General features: G+C 46.8%; 1 protein-coding gene and 1 long non-coding RNA gene across 2 annotated transcripts in view; one reads left to right on the top strand and one right to left on the bottom strand.

The window, feature by feature from the left end:
* Positions 1-9798, bottom strand: part of MYH16 (myosin heavy chain 16) — a 79553-nt gene extending 69755 nt beyond the window's left edge. The window contains exons 1-2 of the mRNA XM_035282452.3: positions 9523-9798; positions 4711-4854 (exon numbers count right to left, since the gene is read on the bottom strand). Of these exons, the coding sequence (XP_035138343.1) occupies positions 4711-4854; positions 9523-9732 (354 nt within the window). The 5' untranslated portion in view covers positions 9733-9798. The remainder of the gene's footprint in view (positions 1-4710; positions 4855-9522) is intronic.
* Positions 1045-23175, top strand: LOC144580425 (uncharacterized). The gene is made up of 3 exons (XR_013529925.1): positions 1045-1167; positions 21224-21316; positions 23049-23175. It is a non-coding gene; the product is annotated as an uncharacterized LOC144580425 (long non-coding RNA).
* The last annotated feature ends 414 nt before the right edge of the window (positions 23176-23589 follow it).

A 23589-nucleotide genomic window follows, 5' to 3' on the forward strand; every position in this document is an offset into this window, starting at 1 on the left:
CATGGGCCTGTAGTCCCAGCTACTCAGGAGGCTGAGGCAGGAGAATCATTTGAACCTGGGAGGCAGAGATTGCACTAAGCCGAGATCCTGCCACTGCACTCTAGCCTGGGCGACAGAGTGAGCCTCCGTCTCAACAACAGCAACAACAGCACAACCCAGCCTCTGGAGGCAAAATCTTATGTCTATCTGAATGAGCCTTCTCTTTAATATATATTTGTTTTTGTTTTCTTTTGATTTAATTACAGATACTCCTCAACTTAGGATGGGGTCACATCCAGACAAACCCATCATACAAGGAAAATAAATATCATATTGGAAGTCAATTTATGATATTTTCAATGTTTGATTGGTTTAATCATAAATCAGGGAGGGCATTGAATGTGTATTGCTTTTACCCCATCGTCCATATGTATTTGAATAGGTAACACTGTCACTGTGATGACATATATACTGCAAAAGGTCCCTCCACTTGCTCCATGCCAACCCCTACCCTCATCACAGGTAAACACTGGGCTAGTTCCTTTTACTCCCTTCCATGTTTTAAAAATTTATATATATATTTTTTGAGACAGAGTATCACTCTGTCACCCAGGCTGGAGTGCAATGGCACGGTCTCGGTTCACTGCAACCTCTGCCTCCCAGGTTCAAGCAATTCTCCCTCAGCCTCTTGAGTAGCTGGGACTACAGGTACCCGCCATCACACCTGGCTAATTTTTGTATTTTTAGTAGAGACAGGGTTTCACCATATTGGCCAGGCTGGTCATGAACTCCTGACCTCAAGGGATCTGCCCACCTAGGCTTCCCAAAGTGCTAGGATTACAGGCATGAACCACTGTGCCCGGCCTATAGTACTATTTTTGTGTCTTCCTTTTGCCACTTAATATATCTGATTTTCCATGACAGTCCATTGAGAGATTTCTGGGGTGATTCAATAGCTGTGGAATCTTCACTGTGTGGATGCAGTTTCCTACTTGTGGCAGCTAGGTTTGACCACCTGTTGTTTTCTTTCTTTTTCTTTTCTTTCTTTCTTTTTTTTTTTTTTAAGACAGAGCAAGCCTTTGTCTTCCAGGCTGGACTGCAGTGGTACAGTCATAGCTCACTGCAGCGTTGACCTCCTGGACTCAAGGGATCCTCCCACCTCAACATTGCAAGTAGCTGGTACTACAGGTATGTGCCCATTAAGCCTGTAAAATTAAAAATAATTTTTGTAGAGATGGGGGCGTTGCTGTGTTGGCCAGGCTTGTCATGATCTCCTGTCCTCAAACAATCCACCCACGTTGGTCTCCGAAGTGTTGGGATTACAGGCATGAGCCACAGCACCCGGCCTTGATCTCCTCTTAAAAAGAGACCCCAACATTCTTTTCACTCCAAGATTGCAATTTTGGAAGAAATTACCTTTTTTAAAAAAAAAAAAGAGAGAGAAAGGCCGGGCTGTGAGTTCACACCTGTAATCTCCCCTTTTTGGGAGGCTGAAGCAGGTGGATTACGAGGTCAGTAGTTCAAGACCAGCCTGACCAACATGGTGAAACCCCATTTCTACTAAAAATACAAAATTTAGCCGAGTGTGGTGGCGTGCACTGTAGTCCCAGCTACTCAGGAAGCTGAGGCAGGAGACTCGCTTGAACTCGGGAGGTGGGGGTTGCAGTGAGCTGAGATTGCGCCACTGCACTCCAGCCTGGGTGACAGAGCAAGACTCCATCTCAAAAAAAAAAAACAAAAAAAACCACACAAACAAACAAAAAAACAGAAAAACCAATTACAGTATTAAATAAATTATCTAAGAGCAGGAAGAATAAGTGAAGACAGGACTTGGCCAAATCTATGAATCTTGAATTTCCCTTCTACTTGCTGGAAGTCACATTGACCTCCACCAAGTGCCTGTTTTCAATTCAACTTTAAACCCTTCCATTTTCAACCAAGTAAGAATAACTGCTCCCCCCCGACCCTGCTCCCTGCCACCAGGTTCTCCTTAGCATAACTGGGATATGCTGAATTTCCAAAAGGAAACTTATTAAGTAGAAACTGATCCACGGGAAAAAAAAAAAATAGCAAAGAGATGATGAAGGAAACCCAGTTGAAGAGCTGAGAGTATGACACACGGTGTCTCATCCTGGGATGTCAGCCATGGAGTTACTGTTCCCCTCCAGCCTGTCTCAGCTGCGGGGTGGGGGCAGACAGCAGCCTGGAAGCCAGTTACCGCCCAGCTGCGGTCAGGAGGAATTGAGAGGGAAGGAGCTGGAGCCATGGGAACAGCCCTTGCCAGCTAGAGTTGTTGCGCTAGTGGTTCCATCAAGGTGCTTTAATGTAGTAGGGGACTCCCTGCCCTGGTCTGTCAGGCTATACTCCACAGAGCCTGCAGTCCCTTGGCCCAAAGTCACCTATGATGTGATCACCTAGGAGGAGCAAGGGCTTGGGTGCAGAGCAGCCCCGGGTAAGACCAGGTCCTGAGCTTGACCATCGAGTCTGCACCTTGACATTCTCAGCCCGGGTTCCAGGCTCAGTCAGGGGTGGGCGTGGCTCTTTTTTTTTTTTTTCTGAGACAAAGTCTTGCTCTGTCACACAGGCTGGAGTACAGTAGCATGATCTCAGTTTACTGCAACTGCAACCTCCACCTCCCAGATTCAAGCGATTCTCCCACCTCAGCCTCCTGAGTAGCTGGGACTACAAGCAGGCGCCACCATGCTCGGTCAGTTTTTGTGTTTTTAAGGCCAGGCAGTGGCTCGCGCTGGTAATCCCAGCACTTTGGGAGTCCTAGGTGGGCAGATCGAGAGGTCAAGAGATCGAGACCATCTGGCTAACATGGTGAAACCCCATCTCTACTAAAAATAGAAAAATTAGTCAGGTGTGGTGGCACGTGCCTGTAGTCCCAGCTACTTGGAAGGCTGGGTCAGGAGAATCCCTTGAACCCGGGAGGCAGAGGTTGCAGTGAGATGAGATCGCGCCATTGCACTCCAGCTTGGGTGGCAGAGCGAGACTGGGCTCAAAAAAAAAAAAAAAGAAAACATATTTTTTTAAAACATATTTTTTTTTTTGGTATTTTGGGTAGAGATGGAGTTTCACCATGTTAGCCAGGCTGGTCTCAAACTCCTGACCTTGTGCTGTGCCCACCTCAGCCTCCCAAAGTGCTGGGATTACAGGTGTGAGCCACTGTGCCCAGCTTGGGTGTGGCTCTTTTTAGACCTGGGGTCCAAGGATGCCCTGCTAACCTCCAGACCTAGCAGATATCTTCAAGAGCTTCTCAGAGACTTTCCAACACCACCTGTGGCTATGGTGCTGCTGCTGGGGCCTGAATCTATAACCACAGTAGTATTAAGGAGGAAGAATCTGGGGTCACAGAAGTCCTCTTGGGTATAACCAAGGACCCAGGTTGGGGGAACCCCCAGCAGCCCCTAACCTGGGAATCAGGCTGCACCTCACCTATTCCTACCAGATAAGCCTCTGTCCTTTTTAATAAAGGCATCTAGAGAGGCAAACACCAACATGTCCTTAGACAACCCGTTTAGTGAGTTAAGCTGCAACACCTTCAGGAAATCATCTTTCTGTCTTAAGATTTGCAAGACACTCAGGGGACTGATTGTAACCCACTCTGGTCATCATGTCAAACTGAAACTGAACTTCAAGGATGCAGTCCATTGTCCTTCCTAAGTGCCTCAGGCTACAATTAAATCTCAATGTTTGTTGGGTGGATGGGTGGGTGAATGTTTTGAAGAACGATTGAATGGATGGATAGATATTTGGATGTTTGGATGGGTGGATGGGTGGATACATGTTTGGTTGATGGATGGACGTTTGGATGTTTGGATAGATGGATGAATGTGAGGATGTTTGCATTGATGGATAGATGTTTGGATGGATGGACTTGGATGTTTGGATTAGTGGATAGATGTTTTGATGGATGGATGGATGGATGGATGGATGGATGGATGGATGGATGACTGGATGGATGGATGACTGGATGTTTGGATTGATGGATAGATGTTTTGATGGATGGATGGATGAATGTTTGGATGTCTGGATTGATGGGTAGATATTTGGATGAATAGATATTTGGATGTATGTATGTTTCGATGTATGTATGGATGGCTGGATGTTTAGATGTTTGGACTGATGGATAGATGGATGGATGGATGGATAAATGTTTGGATGCTTGGATTGATGGATAGATGTTTAGATGAATGGATGAATATATAGATGTTTGGATGTATGTATGGATGTTTAGATGTTTGGATTGATGGATAGATGGTTGGATGGATGGATGGATAAATGTTTTGATGTTTGGATTGATGGATAGATGTTTGGATGGATGATGGATGGATAGATGGATGAATGGATGGATGGATTGGTGAATGGATGGATGGATGGACTTCTAATAATGGCACATGAAGACACTAGGGGGGAAATGATGTTTCGATGTAAGACTTTGAGGAAGAAGGGAGGAGCATGAGGAGGAAGATTTTTGGGTGACAGCCTCAGCAAAGGGTGTTTCAGCTGCTCATTGGTACCATTACTGAGATGTCGAAGGCTTTGGGTGGAAATTCTAACATGTCAAAAACATGGTCCCTGTGCCTTTTTCTGAGTCATAATGTGTATAGGGAACTGGGGGATGTGGAGTAGCCACTCCTGCCCCTCCCCCGCATCAAAAGAAGGGCAGAAGATCTGCAGCCACTCCTTCCTCCCCCTTCCCGCGCTCACCCCATCTCCAGAACTCACATAGATCCTCATGTTGGTATAGCGTTGGCGCAGATTGTCTAGGACACTGGCCTCATTCAGGAACGTCATGTCTGCCATGTCGCTGGCCTGGTAGAATTTGGGTGGGTTCATCTGCTGGATATCATCCTTCTTCACAGTGACTGTCTGAGGGGGTCAAGACACAGCAGCACAGGCATTAGGAAATAGTGCTGTCCCAGGCATGGGGTGTCTGGCCCAGATCACCACACACTCTGGAGTCCCAGAAGGAGATGGAGTGGAGCATCCAGTGGACCAAAGTCCTGGTCCAGCCACACCCCCCTGTGTGTCCTGGGATGGGGAGGCACCTCTGAGGCCAATGCAGCTTCAACTGCCTCCTCTCTGAAATTGGGATGACAGTAGCCTCCTCGGCTGGTTGCTGGGAGAATTGTATGAACTTAAGTGGAATCATGAAAAAATGCCTTATAAACTACGACGTTCCCTCCCTATATTACAGAGAACCTCTGGCCTGTGCTTCTCTTCCAGCCAAATCCATCCTGATAGCTGATCAGAGCTTGCTCTTTGATCCCATGGACACTTTGCAGAGATGTGACTCTTGGCTCTCTGCCTTGAGAGTTAGCGGTGGTTTCAAAGTAGCAATGAGCTTTTCCATTTCTCTTTTTCTTTTTTAAAAAGGCTAAGTGAAGTAACGAGAAGGGGAAAGTGGAACAGGGAGTTTGATCTGTAACTAACCATGAACAATCAATGGAGAGAACGCACTACCTTCAGACCAGCCCAACTTTTCCATTTTTAAATTTTTAATGTAATTTAATTTTTTGAGATATAATATTACTCTGTTGCCCAGGCCAGAGTGCAGTGCTACAATCATAGCTCACTGCAGCTTTGATCTCTTGGGCTCAAGCAATCCTCCTGCCTCAGCCTCCTGAGTAGCTGAGACTACAGGTGCACACTGCCAGGCCTGGATGATTTTTAAGTTTGTTTTGGGGGGGTGGTGGGGGATAGAGTGTTGCTCCATTGCCCAGGCCAGAGTGCAGTGGTGTGATCTCGGCTCACTGCAACCTCTGCCTCCTGGGTGTAAGCATTTCTCCTGCCTCAGCCTCCCGAGTAGGTGAGACTACAAGCGTGCCACCACGCCTGGCTAATTTTTTGTATTTTTAGTAGAGATGGAGTTTCACCATGTTAGCCAGGATGGTCTTGATCTCCTGACCTTGTGATCTGTCTGCCTCAGCCTCCCAAAGTGCTGGGATTACAGGAGTGAGCCACAGTGCCTGGCGGGATTTTTAAATGTTTTTCAAGGGAAAGGTCTTGCTATGTTGCCCATGCTGGTCTTAAACTCCTGGCCTCCAATGATCCTCCCATCTTGGCCCCCAAAAGTGCTGGTATTACAGGTGTGAGCCACTGCATGCAGCCACTTTTCCATTTGGAAAAAAGACATCCCTGTTTCCTCCAAGCTACCTTCAAGGATAAAATTGAAAGCAAGCAAGAAAAGAAGAAGAAAAACAGTAATGAGCGTTCATCAGTAGGTGTGTTCGTGCCTGTGCACATGGGCAGATCTTGTCCCCATGCTGCACCCCAATTTCGTCTTCATCTATAAATGAAAACTAGGCCGAGTGCGGTGGCCCATGCCTGTAATTCCAGCACTTTGGGAGGCCAAGGCAGGTGGGTCACTTGAGGTTAGGATTTTGAGACCAGCCTGGGCAACATGGCAAAACCCTATCTCTACTAAAAATACAAAAATTAGCTGGGCACTGTAGCACACACCTGTAATCCCAGCTACTTGGGAGGCTGAGGCAGGAGAATCGCTTGAACCCAGGGGGCAGTGGTTGCAGTGAGCCAAGATCGTGCTGCTACACTCCAGCCTGGGTAACAGAGCAAGGAAAAAAACAAAAAACTAGCGCTAGCTTTTAAGAAGCTCCAGCATCTGGGATCAAAGCTGAAGACATGCGATCTAGAAAACAAATACCTTTTGGCTGCTTGCAGCCTTAGATTTGAGGCCTGATTCCACACTGGGATTTCTGGGACTTTTAATAATTTATGAGTACAATAAGCAGATAATTTGAAATCTTGACAGTTTTGGAAAATCCTCCCCAGTAATATTTACCACACCCTTAGTAAATCAAGCTGGGTTTTTTGATTGTTTTTGGTTTTGGTTTTTTGAGACAGAGTCTCACTCTGTCACTCATGCTAGAGTGCAGTGACATGATTTCAGCTCACTGCAACCTCCACCTCCTGGGTTCAAGCAGTTCTCCTGCCTCAGCTTCCGGAGTAGCTAGGATTACAGGCACCAGCCACCATGCCCGACTAATTTTTGTATTTTTGGTAGAGACAGTTTCGCCGTGTTGGTCAGGCTGGTCTCAAACTCCTGACCTCAGGTGATCCGCCCTGCTCAGCCTCTCAAAGTGCTGGGATTACAGGTGTGAGCCACCGCTCCTGGCCTCAAGCTTGGTTTTATTCTGAGTTCATTTCCAGGAGTTTCCAGATCTTTGGTCCTCATCCATGTGTAGACATTTTGCTTTCAGCAGAGGAATGGAGGACTTGGCCTTTATTTTAGAAGCCAGGGAAGCCAGCGCCACAGGCTCCATCTTTCCTGTCCCAAACCCAGCTAGCCAGCCTGTCCACTGCAGATACTGAAGGAAATTGTGTTGTCATGAATTGTACATCCAAACTTGAATGCGCTCTGGGGCTCCACTATCATCAGCCATCATTTCTCATGACACTATGACTCTCCTCTCTGAAAACTGCTTCTCCTGGGAATTAAGCTTGACTTTCGTTCAAACTCATTTCCACCCAACTACAGCCTCATCTTTTTACCAATACTGCTCTCAAAGGCAGGCTCAGAGGAAAATCGACTGTTGCCAGTTCTGATCACTGAGGTCTCTGGCTTCCTTTTGTTTTGAAATAAGGTTTCTCTCTGTCACCCAGGCTGCAATGCAGGGGTGCAATCCTAGCTCACTGCAGCCTTGACTTCCTGGGCTCAAGCGATCCTCCTGGCTCAGCCTCTCAAGTAACTGGGAGTATAGGCACGCACCACCACACCTGGCTACTTATTTATTGAACTGGGGCCTTGCTACGTTGCCCAGGCTGGTCTCAAACACCTAGCCTCAAGCGATCTGCTTGTCTCAGCCTCCCAAAGTGCTGGGATTACAGGTGTAAGCCACCGTGCCTGGTCTCTGACTTATTTTCATTATGAAATTAACCAGAACAGATCTTGCAGGTCCGTTCTGCATATGAGCAGATACAGTGGGTTTGAATCCAAGTTCATCATTTGCTGTCTTTGCAATGTGCACAAGTCACCTAAAGTGCCCTTGATTCTCATTCTTCCTTCTGTGCAAAATAGGGTCAATAAATTCTATTATACTTAAGGTTGCTGAAAGGATTAGACAAATCATCAGGTGCCTCACCAGGGGTCTGCAAAGAATACAAGGAGACCCTGCCCGTACCTGTTTAAAATAAACCACATTAAAAAATTTTAATAAAAATTTTATTATTTAAAAAAAAAAAGAAAGATAGGGGTTGGGCACAGTGGCTCACACTTGTAATCCCAGCATTTTGAGAGGCTGAGGTGGGTGGATCACTTGAGGTCAGGAGTTCGAGACCAGCCTGACCAACATGGAGAAACCCTGTCTTCACTAAAAATACAAAAAATTAGCCGGGCATGGTGGCACATGCCTATAACCCCAGCTACTTGGGAGGCTGAGGCAGGAGAATTGCTTGACCCTGGGAGGTGGAGGTTGCAGTGAGCAGAGATCGCACCACTGCACTCCAGGCTGGGCAACAAGAGCAAAACTCCATCTCAAAATAATAATAATAATTAAAAAATAAAGACATGGTCTCATCAAGTTGCCCAGGCTGGTCTCAAACTCCTGAGCTCAAGTAATCCTGCTGCCTCAGCCTCCCAAAATGCTGGGATTACAGATGTGAGCCACCATGCCCAGCCTAATAAACCAAATTTTCTATCCACTCTCTCAAGTCATATCTCACATATGGCCAGACACAGTGTGGACCAGCAGAGAGGGGTGGGTTGGTAAACCAGTTGTCTGGGGGAAAATGTCCCTGATTTACAGCATGTGCCTATTTCCAGGGTGTAAATACTTCCATCATGTCTGATAGCAAGTTACCCAAAGTTTAACAACTGGCTGTAAAGTCCCTCAATGTTTAGTGTTGGGGTCCTTGCAAACTATCACAAGCCAGGTTAGATCCCTGCAAGCCATGAGAAGCTAGGTTGGGTCTTTGCAAGCGATTGAAAGCTAGGTTGGGTCCCTGTAAGCCATCGAAAGCCAGGTTGGGTCCTTGCAAGCTATTAAAAGCCATCACAAGCCATCACATCCAGCACACCACTGTCATGCTGCAAGGGACCTGGGAACCACCATCTGTTCTTCATGCAGCTGAAGAGCTCACCCAGTGAACCAGGGTGTTCTGTGCCCTCTCTCATGCCCCTCATGCCACCAGCAGTCATGGCATACAGTGACATTGCTCATGAGTGATACGCTCACTCTCATGCTTAGAAAATAGCTTCCATGTGAGAACTGTTTGGGACATCAAAGACAAGTAACTCATGATCATCCCTTATGCATGGTATTGTTTTAGGGTCATGAAGTATTTTCATGTCTCCTGTCTTGGAATCTCTATTGTGATGTAGCTCAGAGAGGGAATGCGTCTTGCCTAGGGCCACACAGCTTGAGTGTAGGTGAGTCTGGATTTGATCTCAGTATGTGGGACTCAGAGGCACCTGCTCTTTCTGCCACCCTGTCTCCTGGGTGGGAGCATGCCTAGAAAAGGCCCGGGTGCCTGCCACTCTCAAGCTCAGTTTCATCCTGGAGATCATGCCCCACTCACCTGGTTGGTTACTGTCTTCACGGTGACTTGGTCACCCTGTTCAGACTGGATCTCCCCAGCGACGAAGCCCTCCTTCTCATCTTTGACCCAGCAGGACCTCTTAATGTCGTAGGGCTTGTTCATGGCTTCGATCCTCTCCTTTTCGGGAGGTGCCAGGAAAGGCATAGGGTCCACATCATCCCCACACTCCCCTTTGTACCCACCAGGCATGGCGGCTTAGTTGAGGATGGAGCAGGAAGGAGCTGAGGGCAGGAACCAGGACTTCCCTAGGTGCTGTGGGGAGAAGAAGGGACAGGCTGCTGAGGCTGGTGGACAGGCTGGAGCCAATGTCACGAGAGAGAAAGAGGCTTGCTTCTCTCATGTCACCTTGTCTGTCCTGGTGCCATTAAGCCTTTATAACTAAGAGTAAGAAAGAAGCTAATCTACAGTTCCCAGCCACTGTAGAAAGCAGTTTAGAGATTTCTCAAAGAACCTAGAGAACTATTATTCAACCCAGCCATCCTACTCCTGAGCATATACCCAAAGGGAAACTAAGTCATCCTACTAAAAAGACACATGCACCTGTATGTTCATTGCAGTGTTATTCACAATGGCAAAGATATGGAATCAACCTAGGCCATCAGTGGTGGATTAGATAAAGAAAATGTGGTACAGGCCAGGTGCAGTGGCTCATGCCTATAATCCCAGCACTTTGGGAAGCCAAGGTGGAAGGACAGCTTGGGCCCAGAAGTTCGAGACCAGCCTGGGCAATATAGCAAGACCCTATGTCTACAAAAACATTTAAAAATTAGCCAGTCACAGTGATGTGTGGCTATAGTCCTAGCTACTCTCAGGGTTAAGGCAGGAGGATCACTTGAGCTGAGGAGGTCAAGGCTGCAGGGAGCTGTGATTGCACCACTACACTCCAGCTTAGGTCACATAGTAAGACCCAGTCTTAAAAAAAAAAAAAGCCAAAAAAAAAACCAGAATGTGGTACATATATACCATGAAATACTATGCAGCCATAAAATAGAATGAAGTCACTCCTTTGCAGCAACATGGATGAAGCTGGAGGCCATTATCCTAAGTGGATTAACATAGAAACAGAAAACCAATTACCACATGCTCACACTTATAAGCGGGAGCTAAATATTGGGTACAGACAGACATAAAGATGGAAACAATAGACACTGGGGAGTAGTAGATGAGGGAGAGTGGGAGCAGGGCAAGGGTTGAAGAACAACTTATTGAGTACTATGCTCACCACCTGTGTGATGGGATCATTTGGACCCCAGACCCCAGTGTCACTCAGTATACCCATGTAACAAACCTGTATCCCCATGTAACAAACCTGCACATATACACCCTGAATCTAAATAAAAGTTGAAATTCTATTTGAAAATGAAATAAGCTAGTGAATCCTCACAGTTAAGTACCTCTCCTACCCCCAACAACACAAGTGCTTCTGCCTCTGTCATTGCATATGTTCCTCACACTAAAGCTGTGAGGTAGGGATCAGGAAGCCCATTTACGGAGGAGAACACAGGCATAGAAAGGTTAAAGCTAGGATTAAACCAGGGTCTGTGAAATGGGACAGGAAAACAATTGCCACTTGGTTTTCACGTTCTGTATGGTATGAACAGAGGTCACAGACCTAAGTGGCACCATCACTGCCTCTGTTTGCTCCCAGCAAAAATCAAAGCTCCTTGCCTCTTGTTAGGGTGGCTGCAGATGTCTCAAAATACTTTTATCCTCATCTTGACTTAAATTATGGTCTCTTTAGACCTTCAGTTTGATTTTGTTCTTTACATTTATTAATAAAGAAGGACATTTGTTATTCCCTACTTCCATGTCACAAATTAGTTTTTTAATATATTTTTTCTTTTTTCTTTTTCAGAGGCAAGGTCTTACTTCATCACCCAGGCTGGAGTGCAGTGGTGCAATCTTAGCTCACTGCAGCCTCCAACTTCTGGGCCCAAGCAATCTTTCCACCTCAACCTCCCAAAGTGCTGGGATTAAAGGCATAACCATCATGCTAGACTAATTTTAAAATGTTTTGTTGTAGAGATGAAGTCTCATCATGTTGCCCAGAATGGTCTCAAACTCCTGGCTTCAAGTGAACCTCCCACCTTGGCCTCCCAAAGTGCTGGATTACAGGTTTTTGAGACACTACACCAAGCCAATATTTTGATAACAGTATTGCAATACCATTTATTTCATTTGTATCTCTGTGCATTTTATTTTATTTTGAGACAGAGTCTTCTGTTGCCCATGCTGGAGTCCAGTGGCGCAATCTTGGCTCACCACAACCTCTGCCTCCCGGGTTCAAGCGATTCTCCTGCCTCAGCCTCCTGCATAGCTGGGAGGTGCCCACTACTACAGCTGGCTAATTTTTTTTTTTTTTATGTTTTGTATTTTTAGTAGAGACAGGGTTTCACCATGTTGACCAGGCTGGTTTCAAACTCCTGACCTCAAGTGATCCACCTTCCTCCACCTCCCAAAGTCCTAGGATTACAGGCATGAGCCACCACACCCGGCCTATTTTATTCATTTAAAAACACTAATCTGAGCGAGGTCCACAGGCTTCACCAGCTGTCAAGCCGGTCCTGGTACAAAACGATTACCTGGGTCAATCATTGTCTCCCCTCAAATGAGGCCAGTCTGGGTCTCTCAGTTTCCAAACCCCAGACAGTTTCACTGAATCCCCAGGAAGGAGGGGAACTGGAGGCTCAAGCACAAAGGCAGAAATCAGGGGCCTCCCAATTTGTCTTGGGGTTGCAGAACCTTCTCGAAGGTTCAGGGATGGTGTGGTTCTGAGCCCCTTTGCCAGCAGTGCATTTCTCAAGGCTGAGGGTACAGCCTCAGCCTTTAGATGAGGGACCCCTCATTGTGTGCTGGGCACCTGCTGTACCGGGCCTACAGCCTCTCCTGCCGACACCCCTGGTTTTTCCAAAAGAGGCTGAGTAACACAACAGGGAAACCACCGAGGCACAGCTGGGTGCTTTCTCCTCCTCTCCCTTCCCTATGGGGCCTGGCGTAGAGAGTTCTGGCTGGACCTTTTTTTCTGCATTGCCCACCCCCTGCTACTCTAGCTCCAAAAGCTCATCTGTTGCGCAGAAAGCAAGAAAGGCAAGGAGGAGGAGGTGGGCCGGGGGTCTTGGGCCCTCATTGGCCGGGGACCCCTTTGGTCGTCTGGTGATACCTGTGGTCCTATTGGACAAAATGTTTCCAATTCAAGCAATAAAATATGTAGGATTATCAAGGAAACTCATGGCATTAAAATATAATTAATAAAATATTAAAAATGCATGAGCTAGTAATAGATGTGCCTCTTAATAAATGCATCAAATAACAATCCAGCAGCCAGTCTCACAAGCACTGTAGTTTTGGAGCAGCAGTAAGAATTAATTATATTTTGAGATGTCTGCAACTACTGGAATTTGATATGAAAATACCGGTGATTGGCTGGGTGGAGGTGGCTCATGCCTGTAATTCCAGCACTTTGGGAGGCTGAAGCAGGATTGCTTGAGGCCAGTAGTTCAAGGCCAGCCTGGGCAACATACAGAGACCCTGTCTCTATAAAAATTAGAAAGTTAGGCCGGGAACGGTGGCTTACCCCTGTAATCCCAGCACTTTGGGAGGCCGAGGCAGGCAGATAACAAGGTCAAAAGATCGAGACCATCCAGGCCAGATGGTGAAACCCCATCTCCACTAAAAATACAAAAATTAACTGGGCATGGTGACAGACGCCTGTAATCCCAGCTACTCTGGAGGCTAAAGCAGGACAATCGCTTGAACCCAGGAGGCAGAGGCTGCAGTGAGCCAAGATCACACCACTGCATTCCAGCCTGGGCAACAAGAGCAAAACTCCATCTCAAAAAAAAAAGAACAGGGTCGCACTCTGCCACCCAGGTTGGAGTGCAGTGATGCAATCAGAGCTTTCTGAAACCTTGAACTCCTGACCTCAAGCAATCCTTCCACATAGGCCTCCCAAAGTGCTGACTTTTGCAGGTGTGAGCCACTGTGCCAGGCCCTTGTACTGTTTTTGTTTTTGTTATTTTTGAGAAGGAGTTTCGCTCTTGTTGCCCAGGCTGGAGTGCAGTGGCACAATCTTGGCTCACTGCAACCTCCGCCTCCTGGGTTCAAGCAATTCTCCTGTCTCAGCCTCCCGAGTAGCTGGGATTAAGGCACGTGCCACCACACCCAGCGAATTTTTGTATTTTTAGTAGAAACAGGGTTTCACCATGTTGGCCAGGCTGGTCTCGAACTCCTGACCTCAAGTGATCCACTTGCCTGGGCCTCCCAAAGTGCTGGGTTTGCAGGTATGAGCCACTGTCCCAGCCCTTGTATTGCTGTTTAATGATGGTTCTGCTGTGGACAGCAAACTAAGGTGTCATTGCTGTTGCATGGGCCTGGTGGTTTGGGGCATAGACCCCTCCAGCCAGGAGCCGCCCTGAGGACTGTGCAGGTCTCTGATACTAGGTTCCATCCCTTTTCGTGGCTACCAGCCTCCTGCTTGCTAATGACTCCCCACTTCCAGGCACCCCTGAATCCAAAACCCTCCTGTCCCTCCAGGCAACGGCTCTTCTCAGGCATCTTTGATAACCAAGACCCCCTTGAAAAAATCATGAACCACAAACATATAGACAATGAAGCTCATGGAATGCAAAAGCTAAGAGTCTTCAGAGGGAAAGATGATGCTTTGCAGGCCAAGGGAAGGGCAGAGTAGGGATTCAACCCACGAATCCAGCATCATGCACCAAGGAAGGTAGGTGGTGCAGGGGAAGAAGGCTGATTTGGGTTTGAATCCTGGCTACCCCTGTCTCACTTGTGGATATCTGGGAGTCCCAGCAGCTCTCCAGACCGGTCTCCTCATCTGTACATACAGCAGGCATGCAATACAGATCACTGGGGGGAGTTTTTTGTTGTTGTTGTTGTTTTTTGGGTTTTTTTTTTGGAGACAGGGTTTCACTCTGTGGCCCAGGCTGGAATGCAGTGGTACAATCATAGCTCACTGCTTCCTCCAACTCCTAGGCACAAGCCATCCTCCCACCTCGGTCTCCTGAGGAGCTGAGACTACAGGTGCATACCATCATGCCCTGCTCATTTTTAACATGTTTATAGGGACAGGGTCTTGCTGTGTTGCCCAGGCTGGTCTTGAACTCCTGGCCTCAAGAGATCCTCCTGCCTCAGCCTCCCAAAATGCTAGGATTACAGGCATGAGCCACTGCACTGGGCAACTTGGAGGATTAAATGAGATGCTATCTCTGCAGCTCCTGAGGCAGGAAGATGCTCACAAAATGCTCATCCCCTCCCTCCTCCTGGCTGATCTCTTATCATCACCTCTACTCTCCTCCTGCCAGTTCTCCTCCACGGCAAGCCCATCCCCGTTCCCATCTTCCCCAGCATCCCCTAGGTTCCTACCTGAGACCACAATGGAAGAGACTGGATGCCCTGCCGAGCCTGGCCATCCCCTTTTATACCTGTCCAACAGGTTTGAGTCAGCAAAACCTTAAAAAAGAAGAGAAGCCCTCAGGGGTTCAGGGGCTTAGCTAGCCTCACCTTCCAGGGCCTGACTGAGCACTCCTGGGTCCTTTGGGGGGATTGGTGAATGCCTTGCATCTAAGACATTTACCGCCTTCCCCCCATTTCCCTTGTGGGGAAACTGATGACCTCAGCCCAGGGGTGAAGGCTCTGGGCAGAAATAGAACAGCTGGGTAATGAGTTTTCTTCTTAAAGCTACAACTGCCTTCATGGAGGGGCTGATGGTCAAGGAAGACCTGGGTTGACGCATACATAACCTTTGGCGCGGATGAACTGGGATAACCTATTGGTTGATACTGTCCCTTCCACGTGTTCAGGCTGGAAGGCCTGTGTTAGCTGGGACTTTATTCTTCTGATCACAGCCTTGGGCCCCCTGCAGCCCCCACGGCCAGCAGAAGCCATGGAGGGTCATGGTGCAGTGCCAGCCGCAAGCCCTGAAGCCCTCGCTCTGACTCCTCTGTGGCTTCCTGTGCGACATGTAGCCTTGAGGGAGTCCCCACCCTCTCTGGGCTTGACTTTTCCATCTGTAAAGTGGGTGGCTGTCCTTGAGTTCAGAGATGGCCTCTGCATCTGGAAGGAGAAACTGCCTGGGGGACTTTCTTCCTGGCACCCATCATTCCCCATCCCCATCCTCTACATCCCCAATTTACTTCTTAAGAATTATTGTGAAATTGACATTTTTTTCACTTGATACCAGGATCATGTGTGTATAAACCTTTTATTTTTAATTTTTTGAGTCAGAGTCACTGTCAACCTCCACCTCCTGGGTTCAAGCGATTCTCCTGCCTCAGCCTCCTGAGGCTTATAAAAGCTTAAGCAGGCTGGGCACAGTTGCTCACACCTATAGTTCTAGCACTTTGGGAGGCCAAGGTGGGGGGATCACTTGAGATCAGGAGTTCAAAACCAGCCTGGCCAACATGGTGAAACCCCATCTCTACTAAAAATACAAAAAAATTAGCTGGGTGTGGTGGTGGGTGCTTATAATCCCAGCTACTTGGGAGGCTGAGGCAGGAGAATTGCTTGAACCTGGGAGGCACTGCACTCCAACCTGGACGACAGGGAGAGACGTTATCTCAAAGAAAAAAACAAATAGAATAATAATCTGGTGTATGGATATACCACAATTTCTTTGTCCATCCATTGATGGACATTTGGTTTGTTTCCACCTTTCGGCTATTGTGAATAATGCTGCTATGAACATATGTGCACATATATTTTGTGAGTGCCTGTTTTGAATTCTTTTGCATATTTATCTAAGAGTGGAATTTCTAGATCATATGATAATTCTACATTTAGCTGTCTGAGGAATTGCTGCAAGAGTTCTAATTTCTCCACATTCTCACCAACAAATATTATTTCCATGTGTAAACATTGTAGTCATTCATGTCATCAACCTAAACGCCCATCAGCGGTAGACAGGATGAAGAAAACATGGTGCATATACACCATGGAATACTATATAGCCATAAACATGAGCAAGATTATGGCTGGGTACGGTGGCTCATGCCTGGAATCCCAGCATTTTGGGAGGCCGAGGCAGGTGGATAACTTGAGGTCATGAGTTTGAGACCAGCCTGGCCAACATGGTGAGACCCCATCTCTACTAAAAATATAAAATAGCTGGGCGTGGTGGCACACACCTGTAATCCCAGCCACTCAGGAGCCTGAGGCAGAGAATCGCTTGAACTGGGAGGCAGAGGTAGCAATGAGCCAAGACTGTGGCGCTGTACTCTAGCCTGGGTGAGAGAGCGAGACTCTGTCTCAAAAAAAAAAAAAAAAAAAAGCCAGATCATGTCCTTTGTAGCAATATGGGTGGAGCTGGAGGCCATTATCCTTAGCAAACTAAGGCAGGAACAGAAAAACCAATACTGCATGTTTTCATTTATATGTGGGAGCTAAACATTGAGTCCACATGGACAGAAAGAAGAGAACAATAGATACTGAGGCCTCCCTGAGCTTGGAGGGTGGGAGGAGGGTGAGGTCCAAAAAAATAGTACCTATAGAGCCAGGCGCTGTGGCTTACTCCTGTAATCCCAGCACTTTGGGAGGCCAAGGTGGGTGGATCACTTCAGTTCAGGAGTTCGAGTCTAGCCTGACCAACATGGTGAAACCCCACCTCTACTAAAAAAAGAATACAAAATTAGCTGGGCATGGTGGCGCATGCCTGTAATCACAGCTACTTAGGAGGCTGAGACAGGAGAATAGCTTCAACCCAGGAGGTGGAGGTTACAGTGAGCCAAGATTGTGCCACTGCACTCCAGCCTGGGCAACAGAGGGAGACTCTGTCTCAAAATACACACACACACACACACACACACACACACACACACACACATGTATACTACTTATGGGGTACTATGCTTATTGTCTGGGTGGCAAAATACTCTGTACACCAAACCCTGGTGACATGCAATTTACCTACATAACAGATTTGCACATGAACCCCTGAACCTAAAATAAAAGTTATAAATAAAAAAAAAAAGAAATGGGATATGGTACTTGTAAATGTTTAGGACACAGTTGCTTAGTAAACATGTTGATTGGACTAAAAAAAGTCACAGTCATCCGAGCAGACGTGGAGTGGCATCTCACTGTGATGCTGATTTGCATTTTCCTAATGACTGATGACGCTGAGCACCTTGCCATGTGCTTGTTGGTACTTGTGTATCTTCCTTGGAGAAATGTCTATTTAGGTCTTTTGCTGTTTATTTATTTATTTTTTTTTTGAGACATGATCTCACTCTGTTGCCCAGGCTGGAATGCAGTGGCACGATCATACCTCACTGCAACCTCAACCTTCCCGGCTCAAGTAATCCTCCCATCTTAGACTCCCAAGTAGCTGGGACTACTGGCATGCCCCACAGCACTTCCTTAATTTTCATATTTTTTGTGGAGATGAGGACTTGCCCTGTTCCCCAGACTGGTCTCAAACTCCTGGGCTCAGGCAATCCTCCTGCCTCTGCTTTCCTAAGTGCTGGCACTACAGGTGTGAGCCACCGGGCCTGGCTGCTCCCCATTTCAAAATTGGGTTGTTTTCCTCTTTGTTGTTCAGTTGGAAGTCTCTTTATATATTTTGGACACTAAACCCTTATGAAATATATGATTTGTAAATAGTAAATATTTTCTCTCATTTTGTAGGCTTTTTCACTTTCTTGATATTGATAATTTTTTATTTTTTAATTGTTTTATTGTATTTTGGGCTCTGGTGTACATGTGCACATCCTGCATCCTGCATGATTGTTGCATAGGTACATACATGCCATGGTAGTTTGCTGTCTCCATCCCCCCGCCCCCCCACCCCTGTTGCCTACATCAGGCATTTCTCCCAGTGTTATCCATCCCCATCCTCCCCACCTCCCCACTGTCCCTTCCCTTCCCTCCCCTCCACCCCACCCTTCAGCCCAGTGAGTGTTATTCTCTTCCCTGTGCCCAAGTGTTCTCATTGTTCATCACCTGCCTATGAATGAACACATGTGGTGTTTGGTTTTCTGTTCTTGTGTCAGTTTGCTGAGAATGATGGTTTCTAGATTCATCCATGTCTCTATAAAGGACATGAACTGGTCATTTTTTATGGCTGCATAGTATTCCATGGTGTATATTGCCACATTTCTTTGTCCAGTCTGTCATCCAATGGGCATTTGGGTTGGTTCCAGGTCTTTGCTATTGTGAACAGTGCCGCAATAAAAATATGTCTGCATGTGTCTTTATAATAGAACAATTTATAATCCTTTGGGTATATACCCAGTAATGGGATTGCTGGGTCAAATGGAATTTCTATTTCTAGATCCTTGAGGAATCACCACACTGTCTTCCATTATGGTTGAACTAATTTACATTCCCACCAATAGTATAAAAGTGTTCCTATTTCTCCACATCCTCTCCAGCATCTGTTGTCTCCAGATTTTTTAATGATTGCCATTCTAACTGGCGTGAGATGGTATCTCAATGTAGTTTTGATTTGCATTTCTCTAATGACCAATCATGATGAGCATTTTTTCATGTTTGTTGGCCGCATGTATGTCTTCTTTTGAAAAGTGTCTGTTCATATCTTTTCCCCACTGTTGAATGGATTTTTTTTTTCTTGTAAATCTGCTTTAGTTCTTTGTAGATTCTGGATATTAGCCCTTTGTCAGATGGGTAGATTGCAAAAATTTTTTCCCATTCTGTTGGTGGCTGGTTCACTCTAATGATTGTTTCTTTTGCTGTGCAGAAGCTCTTAAATTTAATTAGGTCTCATTTGTTGGTTTTGGCTTTTGTTGCCATTGCTTTTGGTGCCATGCTTTTAATCATGAAGTCCTTGCCTATGCCTATGTCCTAGATGATGTTGCCTAGGTTTTCTTCTAGGGTTTTTATGGTGTTAGGTTTTATGTTTAAATCTTTAATCCATCTGGAGTTAATTTTTGTATAAGGTGTAAGGAAGGGGTTCAGTTTCAGCTTCCTGCATATGGCTAGCCAGTTTTCCCAACACCATTTATTAAACAGGGAATCCTTTCCCCATTGCTTGTTTTTGTCCAGTTTGTCAGAGATCAGATGGTTGTAGATGTGTGGCATTGTTTCCGAGGCCTCTGTTTTGTCCCATTGGTCTATATCTCTGTTTTGGTACCAGTACCATGCTGTTTCAATTACTGTATTCTTATAGTATAGTTCGAAGTCAGGTAGCATGATGCCTCCAGCTTTGTTCTTTTTGCTTAGGACTGTCTTGGCTATGCGGGCTCTCTTTTGGTTCCATATGAAGTTTAGATGGAGTGTTTTTCTTGTCACCCAGGATGGAGTGCAGTGGCATGATCTTGGTTCACTGAAATCTCTGGCTTCTGGGTTCAAGTAATTTTCCTGCCTCAGTGTCCTGAGTAGCTGGGACAACTACAGGCAAGTGCCACCATACCTGGCTAATTTTTGTATTTTTAGTAGAGACAGGGTTTCACCATGTCAGCCTTGCTGATCTAGAACTCCTGACCTCAGGTGATCCGCCTGCCTTGGCCTCCTGAAGTGCTGGAATTACAGGTGTGAGCCACTGTGTCTGGCCTTGATAATGTTCTTTGATGCACAAGAGTTAATTTTGCTGAATCCAATCTATCTATTTTTTCTCTTGCTGCTTGTGCTTCTGGTGTCATCTTTAAGAAACTATCGCTACATTCAAGGTCTTGAAAATTTGCCCCTGTGTTTTCTTCTAAGTGTTGTATGGTTTTAGCTTTTATATTTGGGTTGTTGATCCTCTAATTCATTCTTCAGAGAAAAAGGAACCTACCTGAGCACAAAGCTGATTTTCTTTTTCAACTCTCTCTAGGTTTGAAAAGCAGCTGTTTTAACCCCAGAGAACCTTTTATTTAGTTCATATGGATGTTTTTCAAATGCTTCCTTTTATCATCTGACCCTGACAGCAATCCATTTACAAAAGTATTACTGTGTTCTCGCAACTGGAATCCAGCAATGAAGAATTATATTAATAAGCAACCGTGGGCCGGGTGCAGTGGCTCATGCCTGTAATCCCAGCACTTTGGGAGGCTGAGGCAGGTGGGTCACCTGAGGTCAGGAGTTCAAGACCAGCCTGGCCAACAGTGAAACCCCGTCTCTACTAAAAATACAAAAATTAGCTGATTATGGTGGCGCATACCTGTAATTCCAGCTACTCGGGAGGCTGAGGCACGAGAATTGCTTGAACCTGGAGGCGGAGGTTGCAGTGAGTTGAGATCACACCACTGCACTCGCCCTGAGCAAAAAAGTGATACTTTGTCTCAAAAAAAAAGGTAGCAACCATGACATCAACCCTTTACCAAGCACTGACTCTGCCTAAATATTTCACACTGGAGAATGATAATGCTGGGCCTCGTTTTCCCCAAAATTGAAATAAGGTTTTGGCTTGGAGAGCCTCCACACACGGATCCTGTCAGTCTCTTGGCATGGAAAGACCAGAGCTTTGCTTTCTGAGATACCATTCCACCATATCTGACCACCTGACATGGTTGTTTTTATTTTTTTGTTATTTTAAAATTAAATTCAATTTTTAAGACAAGAGTCTTGTTCTGTTGCCCGGGCTGGAGTGCAGTGCTGCAATCACAGCTCACTGCAGCCTTGAACTCCCAGGCTCAAGTAATCCTCCCACCTCAGCCTGCCAAGTAGCTGGGACTACATGCATGCCACCACACCCAACTAACTTAAATTTTTTTTTTTTTTTTTGTAGAGACAGAGGTACACTATGTTGCCCACGCTGATCTTGAACTCCTGGCCTCAAGCGATCTTCCCATTTCAGCCTCCCAAAGTGGTGGGATTACAGGTGTGAGCCTCCATACCTGGCCAGGTCTGTTTTTCATATCTTTAGGAGCAGAGCTTTCAACAGACTTTTAAGGACTACTTTTAAAGAGCTGTTAAGGACTACAGCAGATTCTTGTGCAGAGGTCTGCATTGTAAAGAGAAAAAGTGAGGCTTCACTGGGCAAAGCAGGGGAGGTTAAACTTGAGGTGAAATTTACATTTTTCTCTACTTGATATTAGGATTATGTGTTGTATTGTTATATAAGTCTTTTTTTTTTTTTGGAGACAGAGTCTTGCTCTGTCATTCAGGCTGGAGTACAATGGCATGATCTCGGCTCACTGCAACTTCCACCTCCCGGGTTCAACCAATTTTCTGGCCTCAGCCTCCCGAGTAGTTGGGATTACAAGATCCCACCACCACATCCCACTAATTTTTGTGTTTTTAGAAGAGTTTTGCTATCTTGGGCAAGCTGGTCTCAAACTCCTGACCTCAGGTGATTTGCCCGCCTCGCCTCCCAAAGTGCTGGGATTACAGGTGTGAGCCACTGTGCCTGACCTGTATTTTTTTTTTTTTTTTAATTAACAGAGTCTTGCTCTTGTCAGCCAGGCTGGAGTGCAGTGGCGTGAACTTGGCTCGCTGCAACTTCCGCTTCTCAGGTTCAAGCAGTTCTCCTGCCTCAGCCTCCCAAGTAGCTGGGATTATAGGCACCTGCCACCACACTTAGCTAAATTTTGTATTTTTAGTAGAGACAGGGTTTCGCCATGTTGGCCAGGCTGGTCTTGAATTCCTGACCTCAGGTGATCCACCCGCCTCATGGCCACTGCGCCTGGCCTGTGTAGGTCTTTAAGCTCAATTGTGTGTAAGCCTATGATGATCCACATTCTACCCCCTCTTGGGCCCTTTGAGGGCAGTGTCCAGAGATCCTGGAGAGGCTGCTGGTGGGAGCTGTCACCCAGCAGCCAGGCCTGGAGCCCATCCGTGGGCCACCCTCCCAAGCCAGGGTCTTGAGGTGCTTCTTGTTTATTCCCATGTGATTGCCACGCTCTGGCTGATGGGGGCAGAGGCTGGTGAGAAGAACTGGCCCCTGCCCCACTGTGATTTTGGAAAGGGCTATTCCCTGGCAGGAGGTTTTCTTTCTGCCCCAGTCCTCAGCAGGAAAGAGCATACTCCAGTGGCATCACTGCATAGCATTTGTTTATTTATGTATTTATTAGAGAGGGTCTTGCTCTGTCACCCAGTCTGGAATGTAGTGGTTCGATCATAGCTCACTGCAGCCTCAGTCGCCTGGGCTCAAGCGATCCTCCTGCCTCACACAACCCTATAAGAAGCTGGAACTATAGGCATGCGCCACCATGCTAGGGTGATTATTTTTATTTTTAGAGCCGAAGGTCAATCTTGCTATGTTGCCCTGGCTGGTCTCAAACGCCTGTGCTCAAGTGATCCGCTAGCCTCTACCTCCCAAAGTGCTGGGATTACAGGTGTGAGCCACAGTGCCTGGCCTCATTGCATAGGGTTTAATGAAGAGACAATTTACTGAGGTGGGGCAGGGTTCAAGAAAGGCAATAGGTATAGTGGAGCACCCTCTGCTCAGGCCATAGGGGAGGCCCCGCACCCTGGTTATGGCTGCGGAAGAAGCGTTGGCCCCCAGGGGGATGGGGCAACTCCAGGGGGATGGAGCAACTGCTGCCTGATGAGACCTACCAGGGCCCGGGGCTCATTCACCTCTCCCCTCTTGCGCACCTGCCTCCTCCCAGCATCTCCTGCGGCCAAACCCTACCAGAACCAGAAAGCAGGAACCCAGGCGGGTACTGAGGGGGTCAGCCTCCTGGACCCAGGATATGGGGAAAGAATGGCAGGTGGATCTGGAGCAACCAAAGCCATCATCTCCTGGCCCCGTGTGGTAAGAGTTGCCCCTTGGTCTCTTGTGGTTTGAGCTTCTCATGGGGGTGGGGAGGTTTAATGGTTAACATTCCAGAAAGTTCCATCTCAGATAATGTTGCTTCTCCAGCCTGGGCAATATAGCAAGACCCATCTCCAGAAAAATAAAAAAAATAATAAGCTGGGTATGGTGGTGTGGGTCTGTGAGCCCAGCTACTCGGGAGGCTGAGGCAGGAGGATCTTCTGAGCCCAGGAGGTTGAGGTTGCAGTGAGCCATCTTCACACCACTGCACTCCAGCCTAGGTGACAGGGTGAGACTCTGTCTCTAAAAGATAAAATGAAACAAAACGAAATAAACAAATAGGCTGGACACAGTGGCTCATGCCTGTAATCCCAGCACTTTGAGAGGCTGAGGTG

Source organism: Callithrix jacchus, chromosome 2 (genome assembly GCF_049354715.1).
Source record: "Callithrix jacchus isolate 240 chromosome 2, calJac240_pri, whole genome shotgun sequence".
NCBI classification, from domain to species: domain Eukaryota; kingdom Metazoa; phylum Chordata; class Mammalia; order Primates; family Cebidae; genus Callithrix; species Callithrix jacchus.